This window comes from Vicugna pacos, chromosome 10, assembly GCF_048564905.1.
Source record: "Vicugna pacos chromosome 10, VicPac4, whole genome shotgun sequence".
Lineage (NCBI taxonomy): Eukaryota > Metazoa > Chordata > Mammalia > Artiodactyla > Camelidae > Vicugna > Vicugna pacos.
The window spans coordinates 12,276,252-12,292,356 of NC_132996.1; the positions used below are offsets into that span (position 1 = coordinate 12,276,252).

The 16,105-nt window shown below is 43.8% G+C and overlaps 1 protein-coding gene across 2 annotated transcripts in view; it reads right to left on the reverse strand.

Annotated features, from left to right (window-relative positions):
• FAT3 (FAT atypical cadherin 3) overlaps positions 1-16,105 on the reverse strand; it is a 481,838-nt gene that overhangs the window by 13,207 nt on the left and 452,526 nt on the right. For both annotated transcript variants that reach the window (XM_072969021.1, XM_072969020.1), the window contains exon 21: positions 10,179-10,647. In XM_072969021.1, coding sequence (XP_072825122.1) covers positions 10,179-10,647 — 469 coding nt within the window. The remainder of the gene's footprint in view (positions 1-10,178; positions 10,648-16,105) is intronic.

The window sequence follows — 16,105 nt, forward strand, 5'->3', positions numbered from 1 at the left end:
ATTGTTTCTGTTTCTTAGGAGAACCTTAATACAGTCCCTGTCTTCCAAGTGAGAGGATTTTCTTCCTTGTCTGGTAATTCTGGATTTTCAGCTAATATTGAAAAGTTTCATGGTGGAAAACTAGAAATCTGACGGGAAATTCTAATCACATCATTGGGACTTGTCAACTATGATACTGTGTCTGTATCCTTGGGTTGGTCAATTTCCCCTTGTATGTATTCCCCTGTAGTGACCCTTGTCACCCGCCTAGAGGGGGGTAAAGGCCTCATTTCTAACACTGGGGAGATTGACTGATGTAGAGGAAGGGTGTTGTGGGTCTCAGCATCCAATGAGCACATCGTATCTACTTTACTCCCATCAATAACCATCCTTACTCTTATTTGAAGGGCTCTTGGCCTAATTTCTGCCCCTCAAGGGGTCAGTGACTGATGCTGGGATAGTGTAGATTGATCTTTATAGGTGTAAGATAGTTAATCTGTATAGATTGAAATAGTGTTTGTTGTCATGGATGTTTTACTGAATCCACACTCCAGAGAACTCTCATGTACAGGAAAACATTATGACTGTGTGGGGGTGTTCATAGGTTCATCTTCAGGAGGCAGGTGGAAGAGGCAAGAGAGCAATCTTTACATTCCCAAGAGGAGGGAACTGTGCGGCCCCAGCCTCCCTGGTGCTAAGAACCACAGAGGGCCAGAGACTGAGGCTCAGAGAGACATGTAACACCTCGAATGCGACACCAGTGAAACACCAGGGGACTAACTTATCAGGGAAGACCACTGTAGAAGCAAGCTGCATCCAGAGATGGCGAGCCTGAAGTCTAGGGGCAGGATGCAATAGCCTGAGGTCTGCTTGGTCCAAATTATGCTGACTTGGGGTAATTTTTTTCCAGTTTGGGAAGCTGCTCACCTAATTGGAAGTGCGGATTTCTACGTCTACAAGTCTATTTCTGTTCTGTAAACAAGTTCAAAGAAAACAAACTTATGGTTACCAGGAGGGAAGGGGGGATGGAAGGATAAAATGGGAGTTTTGGATTTGCAGATACTATTATAGGTAAAACAGATAAACAACAAGGTCCTACTGCATAGCAAAGGGAACTAGATTCAATATCTCGTAATAGCCTATAATGCAAAAGAATATGAAAAGGAATATATATACGTATGTATGTATGTGTATAATAGAATCAGTGCTCTATACCAGAAATTAACACATTATAAATAAACTATTCTTCAATTAAAAAGAAAAAGCTGAAGGAAAAAGAAAAATGACAAAAATATTTTTAAATGAAGAATAATGAAGAGCAGATTTTCTTTCTGTTAGCACAATTAATTTACAAAATACTAATAAAAACCTACTTTTTACAGTGTGATGCTATCTAAAAAAAACATGGGAGTGGGGATCACTGAAAGCAGTTGGGATTGGGAAAATGCTTCTTTATGTCACCTGGCTAGTCCTTGGTGAGGATGGCATGCAATTTAGAGGCAGGGTGATTCGTGAGGATGAATATGATTCCTTTTTCGACTAAAGGGAAGTGGGGGACAACCACAGTAGAGGAATCTGCAAAGTGCTCCAATGATGAAGAGGGAGGGAAGTCAGGAAGGGGAAATCTAAGGCAAGGAGGGTCAGCTCAGGTAAAACCCCTCCCACACCAGCCCCAATTTGACAAGCTTCTGGCCATTTCTCAAATAAAACTAGAGCAGAAGTAGTCGACGGGCCAGGGAGGGGCAAGGAGGGACTGTCTGGAAATAAGGACATTTGAATCACTATCATGGAAACTGGATTCTAAAGAGGGTCGAGGGTCAAGGGTCGAGGGTCATGGGTTTGATTTCTTTGATTTGGTGTCTCTATGCCTTGGAAAATCAGAATTTAAAATGAGGCACTACCTCTAGTGGCCTATTTTACTCCCACACATTTCTTTCTGCATTTTGTCATTTTCATTATCTTTTGTGGGAGATCTAGAGCTACCTGATGCAGCCGCCAGCCTGACTGATGAACCTCTTCACTGACGGAGTGTCTGAGCCACAGGCAGCTGTATGCTGGAGTCAGCTCGCCCCGGGGGGGAGGTCGGGGGCACCGACTGTGAAGTATTCGGGGAATTTGGCAGAGGGTTATTAAACCGCTGGTAGCCTGACGCCAGCCAGGACAGGAGTGTTTACACTACAGAATTCAACAAACGCTGCCGATCATATTTTTGGAGGGTTGGTTTACCAGCACATCCCTGGAACAGGGACTGGGGATACAAAGACAGAAAAACGCCACCTGTGAGGCCAGAGAGCACTATAAACCATACATGACTGAGAGGGCCTTGCTCTCGTCTGAGAAAGCTAGCTTTATTTTGAAGATGATGGTGACAACGGTAGCTTACACTTATGTGACATGTGACATTTATTATGGAGCAAGAACAGTTCTGTGCACTTTACATATATTAACTCATTTAATTTCCAAAACAAGCTTATGATAAAGGCACTATTATTGCTCTCATTTTATAGATGAGGAAACTGGGCTGCAGAGAAATTGATTACCTCTTCACAGTCGTGAAGCTAGTGTGGATTTGAACCCCAGCAGTCTGGCTCCAGAGTCCTGAGCCATTTGGTATTATCCTAAATTGTATTTTTAATAATCACACTTCATTACACTTTCCATCTAGATTTCTCTGTTTATTAAAAAGAGAAGCAAACTTTCTAGGACCTGTTCTCATGCTCTCAAACCCATGGGGCAAGGGAGGCAGAGACCCTTTGGAAGAATTCTTGCTTTCAGAACTTTAAATCTGGTGGGGTTTTTATGTTAACATGAAAGGGAAAAGCAATTGGATTTTTTAAAAAGGAGGTCAAATTTTTTTTTTGTTTTTAATGAAAAAATAGTTATGTCTATTATTCAGCCTTTGTGAAAGAGGCTTGTTGAGAAAATTCAACCTATTGTAATGAAGTTATTTTTTATGACCTCCTTAGCCTGGCCTGGGCCCTGTTGTTAATCATTTTTATAATATCAGCAAGTCTGCCATAATTGTATTAGTGATCTAATGCTTTAGTGGCTTGAAATCACTTTCAGTCATTCTATGAAGGCTCAAAATCATCCTATGGAAGAGAAATAAGAGGCCCTATTAACATCCCAACTCCACAAGGGTGCTGGAGAGAGCACGGGCTTGTTCAAGTCTGCGCAGCTAGTAAATGGTTCAGTCTGAACTTGAAGCCAGGCTTTCAGATTCTCAAATTTTTCTACGAAACTGTATTGGCAGTGGAACTTGTCAGTGAGCCAGAACTCCCTACTTACTGGGAATAAGGAGGAGCTTGAAGTTATTCCCCACAACTGTCCAGGGAGCCAATGAGATGCGTGAAATGGAGAGCTTCAGACACCCCTTCTGGGAGCCTAATAATTATTAAATAATACAGATAATAGCGTGATAAGGCTTCTGTTCTGGCAAAGCACTCCCATATGTTGGTATTAAACACAAACAGAGGGGACGGAATTCCAAAAGATAGCCAGGCCTTATTTGATCACCAATAATATTTTAATACTTCTGTAAATATAAAAGAAACAATAAAATGTAGTGGATAATCTCAGTGGCTTACTAAAAGGAGTAGGTTTTTTTTTTCCCTTGGGTTGGGGGAGAATGTCGAGTAAGGAAACTCTTGGCAAGAACAACAGTTTGTTATGCGCTAGGAAAGATGCTAAGCTCTTTGCATGCGTTATCTCACAATTCCTGACAACCACCCTATGCTGGAAGTGCTATTATTGTACAAAACGGGAACTGAGGCTTACATAAGACGCTCCGCCCAGAGTTACACAGTCAGTAAGCGGCAGATGCCACTTCACACTAGTTCCCAGATATAAAAAAGATCATTGTCCCACTAGCATTAAGATGCACATTAAAACAGAAAATAAAACAATGTCACAGCTTCTCTCCTCTCACATCCATGCAAAATGAGAAGTGTGTTTTAAAGCCTTGCTTCGAAGCTATGCTCTTGTTTACAATCCTAGTTACAGTGGATGCAGACGGTTGTGAAATCTGCACCCAGACGAACTTAAAATGCCCCCTCCTTTCCTTGCTCAAAGAGGACACTGCAAAACCTATTAAGTGCAAAAATAGAAATGGTTTCGGCAATTACAGAGTGAATTTGGGCTGTGTAGGCAAATAATCAAAATAATTCATGCCTCACTCCTTTGACTTGCTAGTCTCTTTCCGACCTGATTCATCCAAGTAATGGCTTCAGCCTTCGGCCCTGCTTGTGCGGTGTAGGTGAACATCATTCTGGTCGGATTTGGCGGCCTTGATAAGGAAACACCTGCCTTCTGCACAAAGGTGGAAATAATGACAAATGGAAAACTAGCACTTGGGATCTGAAGTCAGCATCAACCACTCTGCCTGCTGAATTATGGATTTCACACAGACACTCCAAGAACTTTATGATTTGGGGAGGCAGCTGTGATGTGGTGGCGAGGCCCTGGGTACAAGTCTAACTAAGTTCTGGCTGTTACCCACTGGCTGGGTTTGATCACGGCTGAGCTGCCTGACCTCTAAGAACCTCCCTATTTGTATCTGATAATTAAGCCTCACTAATGCCCACTTCAGAGAGGATAATAAGGTTCCTGAATTCATCAACCACAATGCAGCCCACAAACATTAGGTGCTTTATTGTTGTAATTACTGTAATTGCCAGGGATTCTGAAATCAGCTTCATTTGTAAGTTGCTCATAAACCAAACAACAAAAAGCCATGGGAGGTTTTTCAGGTTTTTTTTTTTTTTAAACTGTGTTTAGGCTGAATGTTGGGAAGTACTGAAACGTCAAGTCCACATGAATCTCATGAGTGTGAGGAAACTGGTGGCCACATTCTTACATGAAATGCTGATCGTAACCAGAGTGAGCTTAGCAGCAGATTGTGGCCTCGGCCATTAAATTACTTTACTCTTGCAACTTGTAGTCACCTTGACTTTCCTCTTTCACCAAGCAGCGTCCCTGCAGTACCTTCAGACCTTGTAAAATGAAAACCTTTGAAGGCAAGACCTCTAACTTCCTCTAGGAAAGCTGGTTCACATTTCACGTATTGCATATTGGGCTGAGCCTCCAATACTTTCCTTGAGGATCTGGAAACATTTCATGTGTTAACAACATTAGGTGCACAGTAAATTTCCACCCTCTGGCATGTTCTCTTGTGTCTGCATGTAACCTGACTGCTTTCGGGTCTGGAGTTTTTCTGTTAGTATCTATATTATATGATTAATGCTGATACCATGAGGTTTTTCCAAAGCACCAAAAAAAAAAAAAGTTTAACTCAGTATTTAAAAGAAAGTCACCCAGAAAAAAAATTTTTTTTTTCCCCATAAGCTGCAAAGCTCAGTCAAATTTGTCCACAGGATATTCTCTGGGAGGCTGGTTTCTCCCTTCTCTGTCCCCCTGTGCTCGGTGGGCCAGTAGGCTAAGCACAAGTAGCAAACCCTGTCCAGTTTCCTTAAGTCAGCATTGAGGGGAGAGAGGCCACATGAGTGAATCCATTGGTCACAGAGATGGCAACGAGACCCCAGAATTTAACACAAAGCTTGGCATAAATTGGGCACTTGGTGACCGTTTGATAGACTAAGTAATCTGAAGTAATCTAGACCCTTACAAGTTAGGGACACAAAATACTTAGCAAAACATCACTCAAAGTTGCACAGGTAGCTTTGCTGCTGAAAATGTTTCTGTGTCCAACTATTTGTAACATCTAAGAACTTGTTTCATTCAACCTGCTCAGATGGAGTAGGTACACGCTATTACTTTGATCTTTGAAGGAGAGCTCAGGGTGACCCCAGACTTCTGATCATTGAACCAAAGTTCAATCTTCACACTAAAGCAATCATTTAAAAAAATGCAGGTTGTGCATCTGACATTGAATTTCTCATTGTCCCATGTCTCCTGGAACTCACTGATCCACACTCTTGCAAATACAGAGTTCACTGGGATTCCCAAATGTCAGTGGTTCTCAAACTCAGAATTGCACAGAACTACCTTGGAGGCTTGTTAAAAACAGAGATGCTCAGATTCTGAATTCCACCCTTACAGATTCTGAGATCCTGATTCGTAGGTTTGGCTCTGTTTTTAATTCCAAATTTTTCACTGAGAACTTTTTTTGGTTGTTAAGTTTAGGAATTTGCAAATACGACTCAGTGAGCTAGTGGAAGGTTCCCCTGACGTGGACAGGGCACGGCGAGGCAAGTCAATAGATTCTCCACTTCCCTTAACAGCTTGGAGAGTCTTCTATCACAAGGTCCGTTTCAGTCAGGTCCTCAGGTGATGTGGTGGTGGGGGTTCTACAAACCTGGATCGGATCCTGGCACGCCTACTTTACAAGCTGTGTGATGCTGGGCTAGTTACTTAACCTCTCTGGCCTATTTCTTTATCTGAAAAAATGAGGGTTGAGGGGAGGAAAGAACAGTACTTGTCCAGAGTACTGGGGTAAGAATTGTGTCACAGGGCACAAGCACTTGCAAGGTAGGCTCTTATCACAGTACCATGCGCCCAGGAAGAGACTGACACGTGGAACTTTTTACCATTGAAAAAGTTACCAACTTCTCATTTTAAGAGCTGGGCTTCCAGTCTCATGCAAAACTGTCGGAATGACTATTTCTGGCCTGGCAGTCATCAGTTGCCACATTGCTTTGCCAAATTACAGCTTCGCCTTAACTTGGTTTTCCCGTAATGGGTTTGAGCTGAGCAGGATAAAGCATGGGGGACCGACGCCTCCTTATTCAGATTGTGGGTGCTCGCTGGGCTGCCGCCTACCCACTGGGTCTGGAAACGCAGGGGTCACAATAGGACCAGGCCATTTCTTTTCCACGGTGGTTGCTATTTCCAGTTCATATTTATGAAATACATGTAATTTTAAGGCTTTGCCAAGAAAGAGCCTTCCCTCTGTGGTTGATTAACAGAGTCATATTTAGCCTCTTATTACAAGTCAGCGTTCTGGGCTCTGACTCCCCTGGGGTTCCCATGGCTTGCTCCTGGGACAGCCAGACTTACAACACTGGTCAGAGCTGCTGACCATGTCATTCCAAGCTAAGGGTTGCCTCTCACGCCAAGGGTTTGGTTGGGTTTGGAGGTGGCTGGCACAGAATCCTGCTTCTCTGAAAGAAAATACTTCTTGCTGCGGGCTGCCTGCTTTACCAGCTCTGAATGCGCTGGAACAAGGACGGGGTGCTAGACAGTCACAGTTTGAGGGTGGAGTCTGTCACGCGGAGAGCCAGTGGCCAATACTCCAGCATTCTTGAGTGGCCAAGGGGATGATTAGGGCAAGGGGAAGTATATGTCCTGGAATTTTTAGAGCAATGCATAACTCAGGGTGTCCCAGTGTAAGATGTTCAGACAATTCACTTGTGTCATCAACATTCTCTAGCGGAGGGCAGAGCTCAGTGGTAGAGTACATGCTTAGAATGCACAATGTCTTGGGTTCAATCCCCAATACCTCTATTAAAAACTTATAATAAAGACATAAATAAACCTAATTACCCCCCCAAAAAAACAGTCTTATGTGCATATAGTTATTTTAAGGACCTTGCTCAACTTTCTCCAGCACAAATTTCCTCTCTGAATATTCCATGCGTCCTAGCCATTGATCTAGAGAAGCAAGACTCTCTCCCTGTGATCAGACATCACTGGTAGGCAGACAGAATTCTTCCAGGCATGAATATTCTTTTGTTAATGACTCAACCTGATTGTTTTTTTAAACCATCACTCATAACTAAGATGATTTCTCCTTTATTTTCAGTAACCTTATAATTAGCTAAATAGTTTCATCAATATGAGTAAAAGGCCAAATTGTTGGTTCTTCCTTTTCTTGCTCCCCTCCCTTTGGTATTTGGCAGCAATTTAGGGAATTTGCAGGGACCCAGCAAAAATTCCTCTGATGTGAACAGATAACGGGGGCGAGAAAATGGATTCTCTCTCTTCTTAGATGCAAAGGCCCCGGTCCTGCTAGCCAGGGAGCAGGCAGGCACCTCCTCACACATCAGAAGAGGGATCCTGTATCTTTGATTCCCCAGAAACCCTCTTCTTTGATTTCCTGCTGAGTGGCCAGGACCTTGCTGGCCCTGGGCTCAGGACTGCTGTGTATGAGGCCACAATGCTGCCCCATCCGGACCACGCCAGAGGAGCTGCTAAGATAAGGACCACCCAGCCCTCTCAACTAAACAGAGGTAGTAGGCTTGAGAGGAGAGAGTTGTTTAGATGGAGGTGAGGAAAGACACTTTTTTTGGTTTAGGAAAACATTAGCTCCCTGGTACAAAGGAGAGATGTGAACTGATAAAAGGCTTTATTCCCCTGGAAGAAAGAGGACCTGCTTCAGAGTCCCAGTTCCAAACCCAAACCCAATCTTAGGGGAAAGTTGGGGTGGGGGCAGGAGACAATGGTATGAGAGAGGATGCAACTCGTGGGCAAAACTGGGTCCCTGAGGAGGGGAAAGCAAATTCTTTAGACCGTGTGAAAAGTATATGGCAGGTGGTCCTCAGTCTTGAAATGAGATTTTAAAAATAGAGGAAAACTGCTGTTTCTAATGTGAGTCATAGTCATTTAACTAACATACCTGCACTGAATACTTTGCTCAAGGATTTCATGGCAGTTAAACTAAAAAAAAATTAAAATGCGTACTGAGGGAAAACAAGGTTCCTTACTCTTTTTCCTTAATACAGTGATGATTATTATTATTTTAAAGATAGCCCACTGTAGAAGCCCATAGCTTTGCCAGCAAAAACAACATCCTGCCATGGTTAAAAGCATGTTATAATTTGTGGCTATGCATTCAGCATTGGACGTGGAGTGGTGTTCTATTTCAACCCAATTTAATTATATGCTCCTTTTATACATCGTAGATGGCTCACACTAGCAGAATTGTTTTGCCTGGTGCAAAACTGGCCATGACTTGTCATAACGGGCTGGTTTATAGAACCACTGAAGTATACTTACTGCCCATCATTTGGGAATTATGGTACCATAACAACCCTTTATTTACATATACTGCTGAGACAGTAAAAAAAACAAATAGATTTCTTAAATCGAGACGGCAGAAATTTCCCCCCCAGGGCCCTTGGCCCTCATTGTGGCAGTAACATATGCAAGTCTAAATAACTTTGGTGTCTGTATTTCAGCAGTGCATCATTTCATAGGGAGTTTATAACATTCTAATAATAAAATGGACTCTAAATTTGGAATTGGGCTTCAAGAACAGTAGATGGTAATGCACACGCAGAATCTCTAAGTGATTTGCGGGGAAGGTTTAAATTTGCTAGTCACACTTCCACGGAGAGACTCTGCAGAGGGGATGAAGGGGAATCAGTGGTTGGGCTGTCGAGGTGGCAGAGCCTTGAACCAGGAGAGCGCCTGACCTAGTTTACTTGAACACAGATCCTGCATCTGGGTAAAGCCAGGGATTCTTCCATCTTCAGACTCCTGGGACTTTAGTCATCTTTTCCCTTGAACAACAGAAACTCTATAAATCCACACTCCCCCCACCCCGCCCCTTTTTGTCCTACTCTATTCCTTCTTTCGTCTTCATGATGTATCTTTGGGGGAAAATGTACTGGGGTAAAAGCATCACGCCCTCATTAACTGCTTGTCCTGGCATTTCATGTAAATTGCCCTCTCATTCTTGACTTTCTGCTCCTTTGTAGAGTTGTCACTGGTCTTACATTTAATACACACGTTTTAAAAGCATGCTCCACTATACTTCTATTCCTGGGGTGATGGGTTCACCTTGTGCTCCCTTTAGCTTCTAACACAGGTATACATCTACCTGGGAAAGGACGGTGGGTGGACATCATAACTCGGACGGTCATTACCAGTCATTCTGTGGTGACATCCAAGTGGCCCAAAGGGGCAAATACTTAAAAGGAGAGCCTATTCCTCTAGGCTGCTGAGGCCCGGAAGAGTGTGGAAGGGCAAGGGAGGCAGCGGCTGTGACAGCATCTCTGGATTCCTGAGGCCAGCGCACTGCGCCTGTGGGACGCTGCAAATGGACTGGCTAAGCTGGACATTCCTGTAATTATCAAGGTCTGCGGCTTCTGTAAAGGGGATTAGGAAGTGGACGGCCTCTCTGGGGGAGCACTTGGGTCGGTTATGCTTGTGAGAGCGAGGCCCCCTGCAGGTCGGCCCCGCATCCCCCCTCCCCCCCAAACCCGGCAGGGGCAGGGTGCCGAGGGCGCAGGCGCACTCACCTCCGGACGGCAGGCCGGCGCAGCTGCCTCCGTGCTGGCAGGGGCTGCGCTCGCAGGCGTCAGGGTAGAGCACGCAGCCCAGCTTCAGCTCGGTCAGGCCCACCACCTCGGCGAAGCTGCTGCGCTTGTTCTGCAGCGGCAGCTCGTTGTTATTCAGCGTCACCGAGTCCAGGCAGCCCTGGAAGCCGCTCAGCACCTGTGTGACCCGAGTGTCGGTCAGGCTGCGGATGTTATCCGCCTGCACCAGGGCCCCGAAGTAGATGGTACTCTCGGTGCTCAGCGTCTGGAAGTAGAGGGGCGCCCTGCGCCGCTCCACGTAGCTGTCGTCCAGGGACAGGCTCGTGAAATTGCGGTTGAGCTCCAGGAAGACCGAGTGCCAGCTCCCGTCGTTGACAGCGCGGCCCGAGATGCCCAAGATTCCGGGGCCGCTGCCGCAGTCCAGCTGGAACCACAGCTTGCCGTCCACGATCTGTGCGGGAACCAACACCCGAGTGCTTTCAAACATGCATCTGGCGGGATGTTCCTGGACACCCTGCTCCCCACCAGCCCGAGGGCTTCTTCACAAGAAGGTTCTAGGATGGACACTGCGTTTGATCCAGTCATAAATCTGCCCTGGTTTGATTTTTAATAATCACTCTCCCCCCTCATTATGTGCTATGCAAATGTATGCCTGATCTTCCACAAATCTTCTTGTAATTAGCAATAAGAGCAGAGCTTCGGAAATCCACAATTATGTTTAAGAATGATCCTATTCTTTCTGTTCATCCCTTAAAAATTCACAGCAATTTCTTGTTGAGGAGGGGGTCTGTTTATTTTCTGCACCCTTCTTAGTTATTACCAGGATAGGAATGATTTCTGTGAACTCATTAATATTGATTTATAAATATTTATCGAACACCTACTGCGTTGCTAAGCAGTGTTCTAGGTGCTAGGGTGACCACTGTGAGCAAAAAGAGTTATCATCTCTGCCCTCTTGGAGGTGATGTTTGAGTCGGGGAGATGGCCAGAAATCAGATAAACACAGAAATGCATACGTACTCCCCAAGTCAGCTTATGTGTGTGCTGCAGGGGACAGAAAGGGGCCAGGCAGAAATCAAAGACTTCCTACTTCTCAGCTTTGTACATATTTAAGATTAAAAAACTCTCCCATATTAAACATTAGCATCTTCTTAAAACAGTTCTTCAGGATTGCTGCTCATCATTTAGGTTAAGATTATCTCACAGAGTGCTTGGGGCTTGGCCATTCGCTTAGAATGTATATATATTTAATGACATCTGGAACTCCAGAAGGATGTGGTTAACTGTTCACAGCTGGTGGTTACACGCAGCCCCTGGCCTGGGGTCAGCTACAACAGAGACCTGCCTGCTTCTTTGATTGCACTGGTGCAGGGAGGACATTCAAGCATCCCCACCCGACCCCACCAGGAAGCCAACCCCAGCGGAGCATCAAACTCAGGAAGAAAGTGTGCTGCAGAAGGATACTGGCTGGCTGGCCCAGAGCTGCTGGGCAGGTACTGGTTCTCCATGGAGACTCAGGTTCAACTGCTGCTGAGGAGACAGGCTGACCTTTTGAAGCCTCCGTCGTCCACCCTCATCTCCATTTCTCAGAAATACAAGATGGTTTGAGGATTCAGGGGATGAGGGCCAGATCCCTGTCTAGTCAACAAATTGCTATTGGGTCATGAAGGCATTCATAGCCAGAAACCGTGAAACAGAAGCTCCTCTCATCTTTGTCTATGATTTAGCAGAAGAAGGATGCTGGGGAGTCCAGCACCTACGTCATGGCAGGACGGCTGGCCTTTGCTTAGGATCTGCTGACACGTGTAGTCCTACGCCAAATCCTGGGTAGAGAACATGAACTTGTGGAGAGAGGGAGGGCAGGGGAGGAAGACAGATCTTCCAGAGCACTAAGAGCCAAGGAGGTAGGAATGTCAAGTGAATTCATAGAAATCAACCGGACCAGACTTTCCAAAATGCATTTGGCTCACGATAAGCCTATTAGGGAAGACCACAACATCCCCTGTCCTCACAAATGGAGTATTTCTGTCATCTGTGCTTCAGTGGGATCTGCAGACAGCGGCTTCTCAGGGACTCTCATTTCTGCCTCTGTGGCTCTAGGGATTTTCTGGCACCCTCTCCTCCTGCATATAAAGTTTAGCCCACATCAGTGTGTGTATATGGAAGGCAAGGGGCTTGTGAAGCAGGCAGAGCCTTGGGAACTTAGGAATGAGAAATCTAATTCCGGCTTAGCCATGTCATCACCCGGATGACTTGGAGAGAACTGGCTGGCCTCTGTGGGTTTGGGACCCCTTGCATGGAAAGCAGAGATAAGTGCTGTGGCTTATTTTACAAGGAGACTGGGGCCACTGCAGAAGGCTTAGCCGCCTCATACACAGTTAGTGCGTACCTCCTCCGCTCTACGATGCAAATGTATGCACGTAAAATGACTGGAGACAAATACTTATGTTCTTTTCAGAGAGCTTTCATGTGTAATCTAAGCTGTTGCCTTCGTCATTTACTTTTTTTTTTTTGGTTCAACAAAACGGACTGAATGAATATTGTAAATCATACTGGAATACGTGCTTAGTGACAACTCCTGGATAATATCCATATTCTTATTTCAATGGAAGTCATAAAATGATCAAATGAGACTTCAGGGACTACCTTCCTCTGGCACAGTCCATCTGCTGTTATGCTCAGTGGCTACCAAGTGGGATCCCCAGTCTATCAAGGAAAATCTTGTGATGAGGGTGCAATTCATCTAAGGTTTTGTAAAAGGATGCATTCAATTAATATATTACTTGGTCCATTCCCCTCCCCGACCCTAACCCCAACCTCTCGGGATAAAAAGCAAGTTACAAATTCATCCAGGAGAACTGATGTGGCTCTGATGTACTCACATCCATCAAAGTTCTATAACTAAGGAACAAAAAATTATCCCATGGTAACGCTGAGCATGGTTGTTTCCTTTTTTTTTTCCTGTTGAAAAACAAAACAAAACAAAACAAACCCAGCAGCAACACCGCTGAAGGAATAGAAACTTGATACCTACATGAGCCTCAGCCTTTTGAAAACAAAAATGATTCCTATCTTCCAAATTCTAGGCATTTGGAACTATAAGTCTTGTTTAGATGACAATCCAGGAAGCTGATGCCAAAAGCTACCTTGCAAAAAGTTAATACTTTGCTAAGTATATTATGTCAGGGAGAGGAGAGGACAGTTTCATATCTGAGTCCTTTCATACTGGAAAACTAGACTCTAACCATATTTAGCTTTTCTCTGCCTTCAGAATAGGGATTACCCAGTTTTAAAGGATCTTTCTTTTAAGAGGACAGAGCTTTCTTAAATTGGAGGGCAAGCTATTTTAACAGAAACTGAGGTGTGCATGCAACTGTAAGAAGAGTCTATAGAACATGACTTTGGAATGATGTTGATGTGCTGTGGGGTGGGGAGCAGCGGCAGGCAGGCAATGCGTTCAATGAAATGCAGAATTCAGCGTGTAGTCGTAATGTCACAAAATATTTAGGTATTCGGGGTTGTGTGAATCAGTGATGTGTTTTAACCCGGATCTTCAGTGGCTTGGGGCTTGGGAGACAAGATATCAGAACTGTAAGAAGTCATCTGGTAGGAAAGTAGGATTTTGAGTTAAAAAGTGTGGCACAAAGTCTTACTCCTTCAGATCCTTGAGATGTGGCTCTAGCAAATGCACTGTAATCACAGAACTCTGAAGAGGGTTATTAAATATTCTTTGAACACAGAACTTTTTGAAAGCCTATTTTTAAGGCTGCCATTACTAGCTATCTGGCACACAGTAAATGCTCAAAAAATACACTCTGAATGAATAAATGAATGAATAAATCTCCGCCCTCCAAATCTCTTCTTTTGATAGATGCTGCAGTACTCCTGACCTGCCGGCCACTGATGGAGGGCCAGGTCCACTAATGACCAGCTTAGGCAAGTCACCGATTCTCTCTGAACCTGTCTCTTCATGGGCAAAAAAAGGCAGGCACTTATAACTGTGCACAGGAGAGTGAGACTAAAAATACATGCTTGTGAAAGCACTTCGTAAACGCTTAAGTATTTTCCTATTATTGTAATCTGTAATTATTGTAAGTTAACTCACTTCTCAGTGATACTCTTTCACAGATCCTTGAATCTCTGGAATACTGTGGGCACTTCCTTGTTACTCTTCAGAGCTCTGTTGGACAGATATGGCTGTTCCAAGTGGACTGTTTTACAGACCAAATGAGCTTTCCCTGACTATCTTCCTCTCAGTCCCGGGGTCTTAAATTAGCCACATCTGAGAATCACCAACATGAAGCCATGTTGGGTGACCAGCGCCTGCACTGGATGTTGGGTGGAGCCTCCTTTTTGCTCTGCGGTTGTCACAGCCCTGTAGGGGGCGGTAGCACAGGGAACTACATTCAGTATCTTATGATAACCTATAATGGGAAAGAATCCGAAAAAGAATATGTGTATGTGTAACTGAATCACTGTGCTGGACACCAGAAACCAACACAACATTGTAAATCAACTATACTGCAATAAAAAAAAAAAAAGGAAGCATGTTTCGTCTATAATTTTCCTCTAAAATAAAATGTGGTATTTCTAGATTAATAAGCATGTACTTTTTTGCTTTTGCTATATAATATTGGACCTGAGAAGACTGTCATAGGGAAAAAGTTACTTGCATCTCCTGCTGATCTGACATGTTTCTTCTCTTTCATAGGTTCAAGGAGAGCCACTGAACTCATCCCACCATTTCATTCTGACTTTGGCTGCCAGGAAATTCAGAGTTATGGTTTGCATTCAACTAACCCCTGGGTCTAGATTTGTCAATGATGATATTTTGCCATTCCTTGTTTCAGTGGTTGGGTCTTAATCTTTTGTTATCATCTTTTTTTTTTAATAAAGTATAATTGACTTACAATATTATGTTAGTTTCAGGTGTGCCACATAGTGAATCAATATTTTTATACATTAAAAAATGATCATCAATGGTAAGTCTAGTTACCATCTGTCACCATACAAAATTATTACAATATTAGTGACTGCATTCCCTATGCTGTACATTACACATCCTCATAACTTATTTATTTTATAACTGAAAATCTGTATCTCCTAATCCCCTTCCCCTATCCTTGTTTCCATCTTAATGGTGTTTTGATTTTATTGCATTTGAGTGTTTATGGTAAGTCTAGAATCTCTTTTGGAAGAAGACAGGGCATTCTCATGCTCCTTGTCCATGAGAATTTTCACCTCCCGAGGTCTCCATGCAATTCTTCAACTGTCTTCAAGGGGGTACCCTTCACCCCACAGATTGTCTTAAGTACTTTTTAGAGAATGTGCTCTAACTGGGAAAATATAAACAACCAAGAGGTGCAATTTAAACAAAGCATTTCAGCGTGGTCGTGGAACCAAAGTACAAGGCACATACTGTACCTAAAGCCAATGAAATTAAATCTTGCATGAGGCTGAAAATGTTAAGCAAACAGATCCAAATCCCCTAAGTGGGTATTCCTGGAGACTCCAGGAGAATATCTGCAATAGTTCAGTACAGCTGTGTCCTGCTTTGGGCAAAGCCAACATATGAAAAGCAAACGTACAGAGCACACAGATTGGGGGTGATTATTCACATCACAAAGGGATTAATGGAGGGGTTCCTTCAAATAGCAACCACCCTTAGTTTACTAGAATTCCATTTATAGAGATTCAATTTACACAACTTTCAGAAACACACTTGTTTCATGAAATACAATATACCTTAGGAGCTAGAGCTGCCTAAAAGGTTTAATTATTCTTCTTTCCCATCCCCAGGGATCTGCACATTTTAGACGTTTGCAAGCAAAGTGTCAAATGACAAGCTTCATTTTAGGATCAAGCCATTCAGGTCCAATATTTTTGTTCTCTCTCAAATTTAACGCTTT